The sequence below is a fragment of the Lytechinus pictus genome, chromosome 18 (assembly GCF_037042905.1).
Source record: "Lytechinus pictus isolate F3 Inbred chromosome 18, Lp3.0, whole genome shotgun sequence".
Taxonomy (NCBI): domain Eukaryota; kingdom Metazoa; phylum Echinodermata; class Echinoidea; order Temnopleuroida; family Toxopneustidae; genus Lytechinus; species Lytechinus pictus.
The window spans coordinates 2,297,351-2,317,146 of record NC_087262.1 but is presented as its reverse complement, the minus strand read 5'-3'; the positions used below and the strand labels follow the sequence as shown (position 1 = coordinate 2,317,146).

Sequence of the window (19,796 nt, the reverse complement as noted above, 5' to 3'; positions counted from 1 at the left end):
AATAATAGATAATTATGTTTATTTATGCTAAATCTTTGAAGATTTCATGGATAAGACGATTTTTAAATCATTCTCAAAACAGTTTTACTTTTGATAATTATGTTCTGTTTTCTTAAATCAAACATACAACCCTCACTTGTACATGGGCTCACGTACATTATTACCATGGGCGGAAATCCCAGGGGGGACACAATATCAAATGTTCCCCCTACTATTTGTGGTCTTTTATGATGGTAAGAAATACATCATTCAAAATCGAAATAAAACATGTATTTTAGGACGAGATGACCTTACTTTTGGGATGATAACCTTTTTTTTTTTTGCTTGTCAAATTTTCCAGCCCCTTGTCCCCCATACCTTTAGGGAGAGATTTACGCCCCTGATTATTACAGAACATTGGCAGACACGAATTACAATCTATTTTGGAAAGAAGTTTTACTTGCTTGGTCAGACTTGCTTGAATTGTTAATTGATGACATAGCTTGTCGACCTCTCTGGAATAACCCTGGAATAAAAATAAATAACAAACCAATCTATTTCAGGTCTTGGGATTTACGAGGAATACATTTTGTTAATGACATTCTTAGAACAGATGGCACCTTCTTTTCATACTTTGAATTTCAACGTGCTTATGGTATGAAAGAAGCCACTTTTTTGGACCTGCCTTCTGACTGGGGTGGGGTCGAGCAAAAAGAAGAGGAAGAAAAAAATTTAAAAAAAGAAGAAGAAAAAGAAGAAGAAGAAGGACCACTTGCTACATCCGATTTTGGGGCACTCATGGGCCGCAGCCCCTATTCACATGATTCAAAACAGAAAACTAAAGATATCCCTCAATGACGGACGCATAATGTGCCTGTCGTAAAGCTCGAGTTACACCAAAACCGAATTCTCCCGAATAATCGGATCGATTATGGCCGAATAGGGCCTCATTTGGATGGATTCGGTAGTTTCAGATCCTATTCATCTCTGGTTCGTGGAGCTCGCGGAATCGGAGGCGAATAGGTCCGGAATAGGTCCCGAATCAGAGCAGATTCGCCTAGAATTGACTGCCCGGAGTGCCCCGATTTCGCTAATTTTCATAAAATGGTTACATTGAGCACATCCTGTTCAATGACAGAACTGATGACTTCATCCGCTCACTGTTACATTTTGTTTGCAGAGTTCAAGACATACGGAACTTCCTCATTGGATCATATCATAGTCCAGGATAGGCCCCATAGAGAAGGGGTCGAACCTTGTTTTTTTTAGATATACAATGTTTTTTTGTGTGGTTTCTTGTCAATTCGAGGGTGCTGATTCCGAATCTGAATGATGCCACTCTTGTAACCTTGAGCATTTTCCGCAAATTGGCAAAATCCAATGTGGCCGCCAAAATATGCAAATTACCCATGAAAATCATAAAATTGCCCACACATTAACTACAAAATGCATGTAGTTGCTGTGCAGAAGTGAAATACTCGTTGGAAAGCGATATTTGACAAAATGTTTATTTTATTGATATTCAAAATGGCCGCCATAACCCCTGTATACTTTATTATGTAGAATATGAATGGGGAAAATACATTTTAAACAAGAGCACTATTATTGCATGTGATTGTGACCTACGAGTAGACTACTGTCTGAAAACATGATTATTAACAAAACTATGTCATTTGTATACTATCTTATGTGATAAATGCTGTATTATGATATTCAAAATGGCTGTCATAGACCCCTTATACTGTGTACAATATATTAAAGGGGACAAATAATTTTCACAATATTTGAATTTGCTTGACTATAAAATACCAATAACTGCGAAATATTGGTGTAACACTGTCTGACAACAATGATTTCTAACAAAACATAACATTTCCCTTGCAATTTCGGTAATTATGCTGCATTTTGACATTCAAAATGGCTGCCATTGGCCCTATCTGTATTATGAACAAAGCGAATGAAGAAACTAATTTCCACAAGAGTAAGAACAATAAAATGAATGTAATTGTAATCTACGAGTGAAATATTGTCTAAAAACATGTTTTCTAGCGAAACATATCATTTCCTTTTTCATGCATGAGATAAATGCTGTATTGTAAAATTCAAAATGGCCCCTATGGGCCATTACAGTATTATTATCTATTATATGGGGACAAATACTTTTGAAAGAATTAGGATTTGTCTGACTATGAATTCCATGTAATTCTGTTGTATAAGGAATATATTGTTTGAAAACGTGATTTTTTAATGAAATATAGTATTTCCTCTCCCATGTAGGTGATAAATACTGTATTTTGACTTTCAAAATGGCCGCTATACAAGCCCTTACTGAATTATGTAACATGCGTATAGGGAAACTAATTATCACCAGAATGAGAACCAAAAACGCACATAACTATGTGATGTATAGGTAAAATGTGGTCTTGAACATGATTTCTAACTAAATACATCACATATTGGTCGAGAAGGTAATAAAGGCCTTACTTTGAAATTCAAAATGGCTGCCATATAGCCTAAAGTAGTATGTACATTGTAACTGGGGACAGATAATTTTGAAAATTTTTACTATGAAAATTGTTTAATTTTTATGTAAGAGTTAAGTATTGTCTAAACTCAATGATTTCTAACGAAATATATCATAGCTTGTGTCATAAAGGTGATGAATGCTGCATTTTACGATTGAAAAATGGCCGCCATAGTCCCTTATCTTAATATGTAAAATTTTAATGGGGAAAGATAATTTCCACCAAAAAAACATCATTGCAGCCATTTTGATTTTTAGAATATAGCATTTGTCACCTAAATAAAATAAGAAATGATCTATTTCGTTAGAAATCATATTTTCAGACGATATTTCACTCATACATGCAACACCATTTAGTCAGGCAAAGCCAAATTCTGTTAAAATTGTATGTTCCCATCCACATAGTACATAAAAGGCCTACCGTTAGGGCCTGTAGCGGCCATTTTGACTTTCAAAATAAATTATTTATCACCTACCTGGCAGAATAAATGATATATCTTGTTAGAAATCATGTTTTCAGACAATATTTTTCTCTTAAATCACACTTATATGTATTTTATGGTGCTGACTCCTGTGAAAATTGGTTTCCAAGATCGTACATCGTACATAATACAGTCAATGTCTTTGGCGGCCATTTTGAAAGTCAAAATACAATATTTAACAGAAAAATAAAAACAGAATAATGTATTTCGTTGAAAATTATATTTTAAGACAGTATTCCACTAATTTACCACAAAAACATGCGTTTTAGCGCTCACATCGTACATCATAATTTCAGGGCCTTATGCGGCCATTTTAAATATCAAAATACAGGATTTATCACATACATGACGTGTTCAATAATAAATTTCGTTTTAAAACAATATTGTTTTTAGTCAGTATTCCACTTGTTTATCTTAACAAATTGCATTTTAGTGCTCACTATTGTGATTTTTTTTGTCACCATTCACATTGTACATAATAGTGTTATGGCTTTTGGAGGCCATTTTGAATATCAAAATACAGGATTTATCACATAAATGACATAAAAAATGATATACATCTTTAGCAATCATGTTTACAGACATTGCTCCACTCATAGATCATAATTACTTGCATTTCAGTGCTCAATTTTGTGAAAAATAATTTTCCCCATTCATATTGTACAGGGATCTGTGGCGGCCATTTTGAATATCAAGACAATAAATATTTTGTCTAAAATCATTTTTTCAGATATTATTTCACTCCGGCAGCACAATTGAATGTATTTTATATGTGTGGACAATTTTATGATTTTCATGGGTAATTTGAATATTTTGGCGGCCATTTTGGATTTTGCCAATTTGCAGAAATTGCTCAAGGTTACACGAATGGCATCGTTCAGATTCGGAATCAGCACCCTCGAATTGACAAGAAACCATAAAAAAAACATTGTATTTAAAAAAAAACAAGGTTCGACCCCTTTTATCCTGACCTGGACTATAAATGTAATAAGCCTCGGTCACAACAATTGAAATTCCACATGTTCAGGGAGACCAAAAGGAATATTTTAAATATCTTATATGCATATTTCATATAATAATATATGAAAGAAACAGTGACGTTATTGGATCCCTCATTATACCGACCCGAATGTACATGTAACTGTTGTGTGAAATTAAGCAAAAATTTTATGTCTCAACTTTATTTTACGTCCGACTTCGAGAACATTTTCAGCGTTGTGCTCGTTTCGTCGTTTGGTTTGAATAAATGTATTTATTTGATGGACTTGGCCTATACGACACGAACCTCTGGAGAAAAAGTCACTGATCTGTGCCCAGAAAATAAAAGATAGTCTATGGCAAACAACCTCACTGATATTCAACCATAGAGATGTATACTAGTAATGTATTCAACACCTCTACCAAAAATTATTAGAAGCGTGCGACCTCTCAGTATCTTGCCGTTGATGGGGCTATTGCAATTGCAACAAGGCCCTATATAAACTGCAATTCAAGAATAACTATGTAATTCCACCAAGTTTCCGTGGATAGGTTGAAGCAAGGGGTCGAAGGTTAATATAGAAAATTCCAAACAGCACAGACGTGCTTGTCTGCAAGAACATTCATATTTGACACTGTAAGTAACCAATTATAGGTCTTGAGTAAAGACTAGACGCCAAAGGCTCTGTCAGTGTCTGGTAGAGGGTAGAGCCAGCCCATAGCCAGCCGCAGTATATAGTGAATCTAGTCTCACTACTTCAGACTCTGCATTATGCACTATGCGAATTGAGAAAGCCAAAGGTCTGTGTCTGCAGACTACAAGACACACAGACATGCAAAGTATGATCATGGTATTTCCATGGTGTGAGTGCTTGCCCCCCCCCCACCGGTGTTTTCCTTTTATCTGTGAAACACTTCAACACCTTAAATCACTTCAGTACCGGGTTTTTTTTTTGGGGGGGGGGGCGCCGGGGTGCATGGTATTAATTTTTTTTCTCTCATCGCTGATACACTTGAACTTTGATACCCTTCTGGTGTCTTTCTCTATGCCTCCTTCTCTCTCTCGGGGGGGGGGGGGGGGGGGGGGCGGTCAAATATTTTGCTGAACACATTAGGGGGTGTTGGGAAATAATTTGGTCATGCATGTGTACAGCAATACATTTGACTGCCCCCTCCCCCCCCCCCCGGGCTCTCTCTGTACTTCTCTCATCTCTGATAGATAATAATATAAGGTATTTGTATAGGGCATGTATTCACCTTGATAGGTTCTCAAGGCACTCCTATTACCCTGCTAAGCTCGGATACTGATTCACTACAAATCTTGACCCCCTTTTGGTTTCTTAATCTGTCTATGTGTCTCTCTCTATCTCTTTCTCGTCTCTTACACTTTTCCAAGACCTTAAACACTTTCGGTTACAGGGCAAGGGCATTTGGGGTCAAAATTTCAAATTCTCCTTACATTTTAGGAATTTAATTTTCAACATTTAAATTATGTCACAGAAATCCCACGTAGGTTCTTATGAAAAAAATAACACAAACTTGTTGCAATTTTAAATGAACATTAATTACAATCAAATGACATCATTTATTCATAATACTCTTATTTACAGGAATGAATACAAAACGTGGCAAGATATCAAAATATGGTGCTTAAGATTGTAAAGCAGTGAATTAAAAAACAACAACTAAACTATAGAAAATATTTCTGTCAGGCTCAATATTAGTGTATTTCTGGTGGTGGATCAACAAGAATAGAAGTTATAATTGCACCCCCAAAAAATGTTTAAATTGCTGATAATTTTGAATTTATAGGGGAAATCTAATCGACATAAAGTTGGTTGGTTAGGAATAATTTCTTTATTAAAAAATAGAAGCTTAATCCACACTGCAAAAATGCTGGTGTTAATTTAACACCAGCCTGGTATCTATATCGGTCAACACCAGAGAGGTGTTGAAACAAACACCAGTTAAGAATCATTTGAACCAATATTGGTTTAACAGTAAATGGTGTTGCTTAAATGCCAAGTTGGTGTTAACTTAACACCAGCGTTTTTTGCAGTGCAATAACAATGAGTGAAATTCCCCTGAGTGGCAGTTTGTCAGGGAGTATGTCACAAATGTTGTTCTGAAAGAAATGCTTGAAAAATAAATGAGAACCAATATGATCTTATGATAAACAATTATCAAAGTCAAGATGAAATATATATGGATACCTTGCTTTAAGTTTAAATCTCTGAAATCAACAAGAAAGAATAAAATATTAGATAGGTTTTGAATTGAATTCAATATGAATACAAAAGCCCAATATGCTTTGATGCAAGAAAAATCATGTCTATGACAGAATGAACAATAAACTAAAACAACAAACCAAATGCATAGTACATTTATCTAAAAAAAGAATGAAAATACAAAGTAAACCCAGTGTAGATTTTAGGATGAATGTACGCCACTCTGTTAAACAAAATACAGTATTTCAAACTAAACAACAGCAAAGAGAAGCATTTTCATGAATGAATACAAAATCTATGTACAGCAAGGCACAAAACTGATTCTACCATGTAATAACATGACAATCATTATATTGCTTATTGGAATGTTCCCCTCCAAAAAGTAGCACTTTGTTTTCTCCAATCCTGTCCGCTGTGTGTCCTGCACGCTTCGGCCAGTCTCCCTTGACTGCTGGAGACATCCACTGTCCTTTTTTTGCATCAAATACAAAGACTTCATTGACACCGTCCACAAGTCCTCGCACCGACTTCCCTTGTATGAATCCACCATAGATGAGAAGTGTCCCTCCAATGGAGGTAGCACTGTGATAGCTTCGTCCTGCAGGAACGTCCACGGTTTTAGCCTCTTCCAGTACGGAAGTCGGCAATCCTGACTGAAACGGTGAAACAAATGGTGTCTTCACCTTACAGGTTGTGATATGCTCCACAGGATGCCTTTGCCGACCACCGTAGGCAACCGCATAGCTTGTAGAGACACTTGGCAAGAAGTTCAGGGTATGGCCAGCACGCGATATCGTGCTTCCTGGATAGTTGGTCCACTTGAATGTCCGCGTGTCCAGAAAGTCGATGTTGCATCCATACTTCGCATGGGTTCCTGTCTCACCCCGACCCAGTACTAGGATGGTATGGTTGTCCAGGACGGTAGAAGCATGACTGGTGTGGGTATCAATGTGAGTCATCCTTGAGGTGTGATCTGTCCAGGTCTCTGATTCCAAGTCAAGACAGTGTAGAAAATTACAGCGTCTCTTTCCTTCAACATCAAAGAGAGTTAGAAAGGATAAATCTATTTGGTTACTTTCAAAGAAATCAATATAGCTACATGTAGTAACTGTATGCCTGCACAAATGCCTAATGCTACTTTTACTACTTCAACGCTAAATTTTGTTTTACTACTTCTACTACTAATGAAAATCTGTAAAGCATCTATCTCACAAATCACTAAAAGATTAAAGAGTGATTTGGTTGTGACTTGTGAGGAAGCACTTCTGGGGATCAACAGAACTTGGGGACAATCTTCCCTGTAAAAGGCAAATTTGCAGAACAATAAAATTAACATACGCAGAGAATAATAAAAGTTTATCCTACATATATTTTTCAGACTTGAAACTTATTACAATTGAAGGACAAGAAAGTAGTGGTGACTCAATCATACTCTTAACCTTTGTTGTCTATCCTTGGGGAATGGGGACATGTCCCTGACCCCCCCCTCAATTTTTAGTTTTGTAGAAGAGCTTATGGGAGGAGATCGTATGGGGGGGGGGGACTCAAATGACATTTTGATGGGGGAGTGCCTCACGAAACCATGAAATGGGGGTCTAAGGAACTGACCACAAGGGTAAAATATGAGGTCTTGGAAACTAAATACATACCGGGCGGTGTGAAAAACAGGGCCTACGGAATGGTGCACGCTAGCGCTGTGCATGTAAGTGGGCACTAGCAGTGCATGTAACTGCTGGAGGAGGAAGTTGTGAAGCCGTGCGTGCAGCTCTCGCATGCCCTGCTCGCGCTGGACAATTTTGGCAGGGCTAGGGAACTGAGATGTTTTGTAACGGGGGTCTTACGAGCGGGGTGGGGCGGCTTCTGAATAGAATGTTTGTCATTCGGAGTATCTAGAAAACTGAAAGTTAGGTCTGAAAAAGGGGGTCATCAAAGCGGCACGTCCCCGTACCACCAATAGGCCTATATGTGAGTGCCCCCACCCCCCGGATCGTATCCTCCACAAAAAAAATCTCACAAAATCGCCTCCTATGCTCTCAACTGAAGTTTTCTTTCATTATGTAGTCGATGCTCTTTTTAATACTGCCATGTTTAATGCTTCCTTCTTTGAAGCTCCAGTAATTTTCAAGAAATTGTGTCTGAATCATTCCAAACTAATGCCCAGAGAGTGCACCCCCAACCAAATCTATTTCTCAAAATTTAATCCATACGATTTTTTTTTGTTTTTGTCCGTGAAAATTTTCTACTGTAGCTCACCAGACAAAATTTGTCACAATGTATTAGTTTACACTGAAAATTCAAGGGCTCAGTTTATTCATTTTCAGGGTGTTTGTGGACATTTTTTTTGGTCTATTTATTCATCTATTGACTGATTAATTAATGAAATGATTTTACCTTTCTTATTCATTTTTTTTGGTGTGTTTATTTTATTTTATTTCATTCATTTATTTATCTTTATTATTAATCATCATTATTAATCATTTATTATCTCATTATATTATTATTATTAAAACTTTTTTATTAATTTTTTTTTTGAGGGGGGTTATATTTGTGCCTAGCCCTTTGCATATTTCAACCTGTAATGTGATCTTACCAGTCCATCCTCCAAAGACCCAAGCTTTGTTGCCTATGACATCCATTGTATGGTGACAGCGAGCACCTGGTAAAGCTCCATGACCCTTAACCTCTGTCCATGTCATAGTCCCAGTATCCATGACCCATACATCCTCAAGGCAGTTCTGATTCTTGCATGGTCCATTACCACCGTACACAACCAGCTTGCTATCGGCCCAACAGGATGCATGGTTGGCTCTGGGTGCAGGCAGGGAAGCGCCCTCTGAGTTCATCACCGAACATTGGAGTGCCATCGTCCTGGACCTGGACAGGAGCTAGCCCAGTCAAAATTCAGGTCATCTTCTGTCAATTTCAGAGAAGAGAAAATTATTCCAATTAACCATAGTCTGCTACAACATGGTGCTTAAATAAAATGCAACCTCTCTTGTCTAAGCACTTCTTCTTCTTCTTCTTCTTCTGGAAACAGTACAGTCCACCGTCTGGTGTATTGTCGTACTGGTGAAGTGCAGCGTGCAAGTGTATGTACATTATTCGATAAAAAATTGCTTACAGCGTGCAAGTAAAAACAACACTTCAAAGTTCAGAGACACACTTATTTCTCTGGTCATCAGTTCTCACTTGCAGGTGCAGCACACGATATTAAAGGGACGGTCCAGGCTAGAGATACTTATAATTTTCAGCATTTTGCTTTGTGAAAACAGTAAAATTCACAAAGCAAAATGCTGAAAATTTGATCAAAATCGAATAAACAACAAATTTATTTAATTTTAAAGATTTGCATTATTCCGGTGAAACAGTTCTAGGCATGTCTTTATGCATATTCATTAGGTGGGCTGATGATGTCATATCCTCACTTGTTCTTTTGTATTTTATTACATTACCGTACTTAGGCTTAGCCTAGGTTTATTCAAAACTTTTCTACCAAGACTAAGAGCTAAAATTGGAGTGACAACTGAATGTGCAATATTGCCGCAACTTATTTCATCATAATGGAGACACATCATTTACACATGTATGAAATAATGAATAATTTCATGTAATAACATTGGTATTGGTGAGTGGAGCCAACGCGGTTCAGCGGAACAACCAAATACAGAGCCTGAGCTGAAGCTTTTGGTCTATACGGTACCGTATCCGCCTACCGATGCGCCGCGCCCGCAGGCGCAGCAGTTATCAAATAGGCTACCGGTATGTACACATAGCCATAGGCTACAGTATACATTTACAGCAAGTGAAATCTGATGAGATCATAGATAAAACATACTAGATCCTTAATTAATCATAGTTGTAAGTTTAGGAATTCTGTTTGGTTATCTAGATCCCGGGTTCAGATCAGTGTTAATCTTACTTAGTTTCTCACGGTATACCGTTTCTCACCACTCTAGCTCCGTTAACGTTAGGTACTATAACTAACCTCGCATGTTGTGTGAGTGCTCTCGCTCTGGCTCTACTATATACTATACTGTATGTACTGCACTGCACTGCAGCATGCACCGTATAATACGATTACTCATCTAGGACAAATAAAAAAACTAATTTCGGAGGAAGGATATACCAAAGAGAATTGCCGAGATCAGCGTTTGTCAGATCTGCCAACTTTCCAGAAATTCCAGGATTTCGATTGGCTGAGTAGCAATGTTGCTATGGTTACTATCGGATAAAACAGGACTTGCCGGATAAAACGTCTGGCAAGTCCTTTCATGAAACGCTTCCCAGAAGCGACCATAATTATACTCATGGGCGGATCCAGCTTTCGCCAATGGGGGGGGGGGGGGGGCGAAAAAAAAATACCCATTCCCCGATCGGCCGCTCAAAGTTGATTTTTGTTTTATTTTTTTCTTTAAAGGGGTAGTCTTAACAGTCACTTCTTAGCTTTAATGTTCTTACAAAACATAAATAAATAATAATATCATATAAAAGCCCTAATCGAATAGTGCGAGCGCAAAGCGTGAGCTATTTTTTTTTTAATTGACATGTATTTTGTCCTGAAAATTGAACTTTATGACTTTTTCTGAGCAATGTTTGTGATCGTGAACAAGATGTGTATGTAACTAAAATAATAATTACCGCGAGCGCGAATTGCGAGATTTGTAATAGGCCTATACGTTCTGCCTGATCGAAAAGGGATCTGTTAAGGACTGTTTGCAGTTACCCATGAAAACGATACATATTTTAACAATCAAATAATGCGAGCGCGAAGCTCCAGCTGAAATTTTTTGACATTCTGACCTAAAAAAAAAAAATCGACATTCTAAGCATTATTTTTAATGAATATTCATGACGACTGTTTTCACAAAATATTGCTAAACTTAAAACTTCAATAACTTTATTATTTGTTATCCGATTTTGATGAATTTTTTAAATTCTACTCTATGTATTAAGATATAAATATTTTCAGCCCGGGCCATCCCTTTAAATGACATTCGTACCCTCATCATGACTTTCCTGATGAAACATACATTCACACGTTCCTTCTCCGGTCAGTGTAGGCCTATATAAAAATTACAAGTCAAGTTCACCCCAGAAAATGTTGATTTTAATCAACAGAGGAAAAAGAAACAAGCAGAATATACACTGGAAATTTCATCCAAAAAAAATATCACAACTTTCGTATTTTATATTCGGAATATTACCAACTTTTGCTCGCGCTTCGCGAGTAACATCATAAAGTGAGACAGTATTCACTTGAGAAATTCATAAAAGTCCTTAAAATGTTCCTTAATATTCAGGTCAGCATGGGTGTCGATCACGGGGGATGGGGATATATCCAGATATATCCCCCAATATTTCATATGTGTTTGTGGGGGGGGGGCCTGTTTTAAACCATCCCCCAAATAATTATGGTGGAATAATAATGATTTACAATCAAGTATGATGACGATGATAAGGAGCGAGTATATGATGATCATGATCATGATGGTAACATTGATTGTACGTTAATTTGGACAATCATTTTTCCGAAGTTCAGAGTATTTGTACTTTTATATTGTTATTGATTGAATGAAAACATTCCTTTTAGATATTGTTACAAATCGATGAGTGGTGAAATAAACAAAAACAATCAGCCAGGATAAAACAGAATAACATGTTCTTGTTTGTGTTTTATACATGACATTATCTTTTTGTAATTTACCCCTCCCGCAACCAAGAGGGCCAAGAGTAATGAGCCCTTTTTTTTGGTGTGCCCCGGTTATTTTAATACCATTTTCAATGTCACTTCATTTTTGTTAGTATCATGATGTAAAATAAGTGGAGATTAGAACTAAATAAAAATAAAAATTGAAAAATGTATAAAAAGGGATTAAACCTGAAAAATGTGTGTCCTCATCCCCCACCCATGAACACCGATCGACACCCACGGCAGGTCAGAGTAGGAAAAAAAAATCTACTCGAGCCAAAATGGGTGGTTCAAAGAAAGGAATAATATTGGTAGCAAGTTCTCAAGATGAAAAAAAATATTGAAAAAATATTGATGCTTGTAATGCTAATAAATATACAACAAACGAAACAAAATCAATGAAATTAAAACAACGTACTTAAGAACAGTAAGAGAGGGGGAGAGAGAGAGAGAAAGAGAGAGAAGGGGAGTTAGGCCTACCGGGCTGGGGTATACATTTCAAAGAAGCCAGAAAGGCGATGAAGGTATTGTCCCCCTCGGAATCGGGGGGCCGGGGGGTAGGGCTTCACCCCCCCCCATATTTTTCCAAAACCGTGCAAAAACGTAAGAATGACCTTCTGATTGTGATTTTGTTTTCATGGTCAGCCCCCACTTTCAAAACCATTTTGCGGCCTTTGCCCCACGCTCAAGTCTGGATCGACCCCCCCCCCCCATCGCAAAATAGCTTCACTTCAGACTCCATCCGGTCATACATTGATGACGTGACCGATTGTTCTTCAATTTTTACATGAAAGATACCATAGTCGATTGACGTCAAAATTTAGTCGCCTCTATTCAGCCTTTTTCACTGAAGCCTACATTGGCAAGCAGAAAGGCCAAACGGGCCCTTCCTTAAAATCCATCCTCATCTGTTAGTAAAACAGCCAAAATGTCTGGAGGTACTGAGCAACTGCGTCTTCAAGGAACCCTGAAAGGCCACAATGGCTGGGTCACCCAGATTGCGACAACTCCATCGGTTCCTGATATGATTTTGTCATCGTCCCGAGGTGAGCCAGTCTTCTCTATCACACGGAAAATGAATGGACCCATATGCCTGGTTTTGTCGTGGGTACGGCAATTGTACGGTATGGCAGATTTGCCGCTACCGACAAGTGACACGATATTGATAGATCTATATGTTCGTGTCATTAATGTCTCTATACAGGATCACGCAGCAGCGTAATGAGCATAATTTTTGAGGGGGCTTGAATCTCGATAAGGCGTATCGCGTGAAGACAATCACAAAGTTGCGACCGAAGCAAGTACCGGTACTAAGTAGAAATTTTTTGACATTCTTTGAATTTGATTTGAGTTTGACTTAGGCCCTAACTAACCAAATTTCAAAAAATTTGTGATTTTTGATTTTTTGACATTCTTTGAATTTGATTTGAGTTTGACTTTACTAACCAAATTAATAAAAAAATTTGTGATTTTTAATTTTATGTTGACATGTCATAGTCTATCCGTATCAGCCACCGTTTAGGCAGGGAGACCGCTGGATTTTTCTATCTCATCCACTTTTTAGCCTAGGTCCAGAGTAAATTTCGCCTCAATATTGGTTGAGGAACTTAAGTTAGAGTTACCAAAAGGTCGGCCGATCCACTGAGCAAAATTGCTATGGGCAAATGAAAAGTCAATTGCAAGTGCGTAAACAGTGTGCATTGCCACCATCGTCTGTTCTCGACGGCAAAAATGAGCATTGAAATGCTTTTCCTCAGCAAATTAGTTCATCTTAGTGAAAAAAATTAGGCCCTGTGTTTTATATATTTAAATTTACTTATGTGGGATGAAGTGTCTTACCTTCATGTGGTATCGAAAGTGACGTTTGGAGGTTAAATCCACGAGAAATCCACAGAGTTTCGTCGCGTGTATTCGCTATGGAGAAAAATGCGTGCGATCGCATGCGTTATTGCAAGCTCGAGACGGCGCTGTTGAACTTGGTCTGGAAATTCATAAAAAATAAACAAAAATCCTTGAGTAGGCTCACAATAAAATCATAAAAAATATGCTTTATGGCTAAAACGGTAGTTCTCTTGCCCACACATATCATACTTGTTGTTGCGTAAGAAATCCTTTTTTCATGATAAAAATATAGCAATAAATGTTTTAAAAATTATGTTTTCCACATGGAATATGTTTGAAACATCTATATTAGAAGAAAAATGTTTTTTTTTAATGAATTCAAACTAAAATGAAGTTTATACATGCCTGTACTTTTTCATACTACTCAAAAAACTAAATGGGCCGTCAATCAACGTTGGTTACCTCGGCAAGTAGGCGTGGTCTATCGTGAAGTTCGCTGGTGACGTACCTTTCTCGCTAGACTTTACTCAGCCGCCGAATTTAATTCATTCTCCGCGCACGTGCAACTGCAACTTATTATCGTCACTGCACTGCTGGTGTTTGCCGCATTGAGGACAGATGAAACAATTCAGATAGAGTTGCGCGTGTACAATGAGTGAAACAGCGCGATCGTTTCATGATCGAATGTAACAGTGTGCCTGTCGAGATAAAATTCATATGTCATGTTATTTTCTATCGTGTTTTATGCAACTGCAATTAATTTTTTAAAATTATTTTCTGTGATATTTTCCTGTATATGTATGTATGAATTTTATTTGAAGTGAATGAATCATGCTGGTGTCCTTGCCATTGAGGACAGATGAAGATGAAACAACACTGATAGAGTTGTGCGTGTACAAGGAGTGAAACAGCGCGATTGTTTTATGATCGAATGAACAGTGTGCCTGTCGAGATAAAATTTATCTGTCGTGTTATTTTCTATGATGTTTTATACAACTGCAATTAATTTTTTAAAATTATTTTCTGTGATATTTTCCTGTTAATGTATGAATTTTATTTGAAGTGAATTATTATAAAGATTAATCCAAAACAAACCTAAATAATTGTCGGCTTCATTGTATTCGTGATGAACAAGTTAAGGTATCAAAAAATTATGCTAATTTTTTTTATTTGAATGACTTTAAGTAAATTGGAATTGAAAAGGACGTTTAGTGTTTCCTGTTCAGTGCAATTTTTGTTTTCTTTTTTTCATTTCACATTCTCGGGATGCGAACCTCCACTATAATTATAATTAATGAATACCATTATAAACAAAAATATTTGAAAAATAAAGACTCGCAAAAATTTTAATACTAGTGCAACGGTGATTTTTTTTTATTTTGTTGTTTCATTTACTGGAAGGTACGACAGACAAATACCCGGTGTAGATCAAAATTTTGCTAATGGGGGGGGGGGGGACTACAATTTTTCTCCCCGATCTGCGCCGTAAAAAAAAAAAAAAAAAAATTCGCACCGCCAGCCAGTAGGAGGGGTTGCCGCCGCCCATAATTGGGTCCGGCACCTGGATCTGCCTATGGAATGGATGAGGAATAAGGAAAGGGGAGACAAATAAAGGTCCCCCCTCCCGTAATATATCAAATATTTGTTAGTGGATTTTGTCGTTCATTCTCAAGTGAGGACTTATTTTTCAACTTTTCCAAGGAATTTTGTGTATGGAATGATTTTTTCCTAGCATACTAGGTCTTGAATGCCCCCACTTTGGAAAATCCTGGATCAGCCCCTGTCAAAGTGTATATAGATGAAACTAAACTTGAATAGGGCTCCACATTAATGATTTTCAAAATTTAGCCATTTCCTATTTTCCCCGTTTAACACTGTGAGGTGAATAATTCAAATGCTTTCACCATCGCTACCATAGAAGGATCCAGGGGGCGGTCACCCCCCCCCCCCCTGTTGGCGGATTAAAGACCAAAAAATGGAGAAAGGAAGAAGAAACAGAAGGAAAAGAGAGTGGAAAAGGAAGAGGGGAAAAGGGAGGGAGAAAAGTGAATAAAATTAGGGAGGGGAGACTTTGATGATTTAAAAGAACATGCAAAATTGAAATTTTCGCTCGCGCTTCGCACTCGCATTGCTCATTTTCGATGAGTACATAATTATTGCTCAATAGGCTGATATATATGAGCTTGACATTTAAGCTTTGCAGTCAAAATACAAAACATATACTGTACGGTCAGCTAGGACATTGAACTTTCATTATTCTTTTTTATTTATACCTCGGTCACATTTGCTCTGCGGCGGCCGTACGGAGAGTCGAAACAGCCGTTTTATTCATTTTTATTCAAACCACCTATATTTAGCTGGCACAAAAAATGTTTAAACGACTGTTTTCTACTCGCCGTAGAAAAAGTGTGACCGAGGTATAACGAATCAATAAAAAAGTGCTTTGTAAAATATTCGTTTTATGATCTGAGTATCAACATTTTTAGCTCACGCTGTGCCCTAGCATTATTTCATTTGTGGAGTACCTATCCTCTTCATGTAGGCCCTATTCCATAAATTTATCAAAATATAACTTTTTAAGGTCTGATTGTCAAATCTTATCAGCTAGCATTGCACGCACGTGCTTAAATTGGTGAGTTATGTATACCTAAAATATATATAAATCAAAGTACTTAAAATCGCCTTTTCATGACAGTTTTTTGAGTTAATAATAAGTTTATTAAATTAAAGATTTGCTCGCAATTGCTGTTCGCATTAATTTCTAAAAGTACGTTACCGGTAATTAATGCATCATATTCATAATTACAAAAGTGCTTATAATGTCCAGGGTTAACACTTTAATATCAACAAATTTAGAGCTCTCATTAGGCTTATTAGATTAGTAAATAAAGATATTAATAACATTTCATTAATTCCTAATACCGTAATTAAGTTGTCACTTTTTCAAAATGGAAGATCGACATGTTTCTTTTTGCGCTTGGGAAGAGGAATCGGAAGACATTCATAATTATGATGAAAAAATGTCCTTAGAATGTCCCGGTCCTAGGCCAGAATAACTTCAGCTCATGCTTTGCATTCGCCTCATTTTTTAAGAGCAATCCATGTCCACTTTACGATTATTTTCCTGCACAGTGCAGTGCTTAATTTGACCTTTTCACATCGGAATATCCAATATTATCAGTTCGCGCTTCGCGCTCGCATTATTGATTTTCCGTGATAAAAAGTGTATTAAGAATGCACAAATTCTAGAACACGCATGTTTATTGAGACGGGCTGCTTATCCTTTATTGAAAACAGCATGCTTAAATTATCTCGCTTCAGATTAGAATATAAAAAAATTTCTTCTCGCTCTTGCATTATAAAATAATGTAAGACGGTAACCAATTACCCACCCTTTTCACGATTTATAAAATAGTGTTCCTTTTTAGGTCTATATATCTCAATTGTTATCCGCTCACGCTTCGTGCTCCCACTGTGTTCTGTTCATACACAAAGTGCTTGGAATGTCTATTTTTATGGTCAGAATTTCAAACATTTTAGCTCGAGCTTTGCGCTCGCATTATTTTGATTGAAATATGCATCGTCTTCTTGGCTAACTGTAAACCGCCATTAGCCATTAGCAAGTCCCTTTTCGATCAGGCCAGAACGTATATTTCTCTCTTTTCTTACTTACTTTTTTTTTTTGCTCCTTCGCGCTCGCAGCAATTTTAGTAAAATACGCATCTTGTTCCATTTCACAAACATTGCCCAGAATGTTCAATTTTGAGGATAAAAAACATGAAATTTCAAAAATATTTTAGCTCGCGCTTCGCACTTGCACTATAGGGGCTATGAGATTATTGTATATTGTGTTTTGTGTATGCTGTTTAATGAGAATAAAGAAGTGACTGTTTGGACTACCCCTATTAACTTTGAGCGGCTGATTGTGGAAAATACGGGTGCAAATATTTTTCGGCCCCTTCCCCGGTTTATTTCCAATTTGTCTAATTGCCAACTCGTCTAATATCGTTTGGTCCATCAGTTCGTCAACTCACCACATAGTCTTTTTTTTTTCATTTAGTCTAATGCCATTCCGTCTAATGACCAGTGGACCCAAAAGCCATTTGGTCCATATACCATTTCTTCTCATTGGACTATAAGTGTATTATTGTGCAAAATGAATGAAAATAAAATGGGTATTAGACCAACCGGTTATGAGACTAAATGGTCATAGACGAGATGGTTAATTATTAGACGAAGTGATGATTGGACCAAATGGTTAATGGACCAATGGCTGTTAGACGAAATGTTGATGGACAGATTGGCATTAGACTAAATGAAAGTAGACCATGTAATGAGTGGACAAGTTGGCCGCAGACGAATTGGCACCCCCCCCCCCTATTGGCGATAGATCCGCCCATGCACTACTACTTCTTTCTTATCTCATTATGATCTCTCAGTTCCATATCCCCCCTCTCTCTCACTTTTTCTACGAGGACTCTTTTATCGTATGCATATCTTCCTTCGATTTCCTCCCCCCTCTCTCTTTCCCTCTCCTGACTGCTGTTCCTTTATAGTTAATTCCCCTCTTTTCTCTCAAACCCCCTTTCTGTCTCAACATCTTTGCCCCCCCCCCCCCTCGGCATCTCTCCCATTCGTGAATTTCATTCAATTATTCTACCCCTTTCAATATCTCCAACATGCTTCTATACTCCTCAATGTGCCATACACACCTTGAGAGAGAAAAAAAAAACCCTCAAGAGATATATGGGCAGAAATAGCATGGGTCAAAGAAAGAAGCATTAATGGTTCAAGATTATGGGATTCACAGAATTTAATGCATATGTAGAGTAAATACATGGTTATAATGTAGTAACATATTGATAATGGCAGTTAAAAGGAGGGTAATCCTTGTGACTTGGCCTTATAAAAATTTTGGCTCGCGACTTGCGCTCGCATAAACGGTTAAAAATATTACCTGATACATCATATTCATAATTACAAAAGTGCTTGAAATTTCCAGTTTTCATACCATGTTATCATCAGATTTCGCGCCTCATTAGGCATTTATAGATCAGATATTAATTTTAATGGCTAAATTGTCCTTTCTGTTTCATCTCGCTCTTAGCAAGAGGAATAGGAAGATATTCATCACTTTCATGTCCCGGTCCTTTGTCAAATCTATCAGCTCTTTATTAAGTGCGATCCAAATCCACCTCACAAAGTACTTGAGCTGAAATTGACCCCTTTTTCAGATCAGAATGTCAAATATTTTAAGGTCGCGCTTCGCGCTCGCTTTGATTTTCAATTTCATGTTAAAATATATATTCAGAATGCCTAGATTGTAGGCCTAAATCGGAAACACGCGAGCGCATGTCTATCTAGATACTCAACTTGTTAGTATTTCAACCATTATCCAGTTTCTGAAAAACAAAATTCTGCTAGCGCTTTGTGCTCGCATTTTTTATGTAGGAAGAACCCCTATTACTCATCCTTATTATACAAAACAGGAATAGAGTGTCCCATTTTTTAGGTCTAAATGTCAATTTTTTTCCGCTCGCGCTTCGCGCTCGCATTAATTGTTTTATAACGACGATCCTGTTCATGGTCACAATAATTGATTAAAATTGTCCATTCTTTATGTAGAAGTGTAAAAAAAAAATCGGCTCGCGCTTGCATTATTTTATTGTTGAAATATGTAACGTCTCCATGGCTAAGTGAAATAAGCACTCCTTAACAGGTACCTTTTTGATCAGTTCAAAACGTATACAAAAATCTTATGCTCGCGCTAATTTGCGCGAGCATTATTGAAGTAACAAAGATCGGCAATTTGACATCCTTTCCATGATGATTTAAAAGACATGACTAGACATGTCTCGTTTTTACAATGTAGGTCTAAATCTTCCAATTTTGTGCTCGCGCTTCGCATCAATTGCTAATTGCAAAGTGCCTATGATTTCAATTCTGTTCGCACTTCGCGTTCTTAGTAATTATTTAGTTGCATACACATCTTTTTCATGATAAACATTGCCCAGAAATTTCAAACTTTGGGGAAAAAACATATTTTTTTAAATAAATTAGCTCGCACTATATAA

General features: G+C 37.2%; 1 protein-coding gene across 5 annotated transcripts; it reads right to left on the bottom strand.

Annotated features, from left to right (window-relative positions):
• Positions 1 to 5,395: 5,395 nt before the first annotated feature.
• On the bottom strand, positions 5,396 to 10,261 carry LOC129281280 (rho GTPase-activating protein gacHH-like). 5 transcript variants are annotated; one of them, XM_064113034.1, is made up of 3 exons: positions 10,027 to 10,190; positions 8,782 to 9,104; positions 5,396 to 7,221 (listed from the first exon to the last, which is right to left on the bottom strand). In XM_064113034.1, exons 2-3 carry the CDS (start codon positions 9,053 to 9,055, stop codon positions 6,515 to 6,517), a joined length of 981 nt encoding a protein of 326 aa, XP_063969104.1. In that variant the 5' UTR covers positions 9,056 to 9,104; positions 10,027 to 10,190; the 3' UTR covers positions 5,396 to 6,514. The 5 variants fall into 5 exon arrangements, with proteins under 5 accessions (XP_063969104.1, XP_063969102.1, XP_063969103.1 ...); XM_064113032.1 differs by having other exon boundaries at positions 10,140 to 10,190; XM_064113033.1 differs by having other exon boundaries at positions 5,397 to 7,221; positions 10,130 to 10,190.
• Between the last annotated feature and the right edge of the window lie 9,535 nt (positions 10,262 to 19,796).

Bases quoted from the DNA above. Each gene is read 5' to 3' on its own strand.
- LOC129281280 (XM_064113031.1), bottom strand. From the start codon at position 9,055: ATGGCACTCCAATGTTCGGTGATGAACTCAGAGGGCGCTTCCCTGCCT. The intron at 7,222-8,781 runs GTAAGATCACAT...TTGATGTTGAAG, and splicing joins GGTCTTTGGAGGATGGACTG to GAAAGAGACGCTGTAATTTT.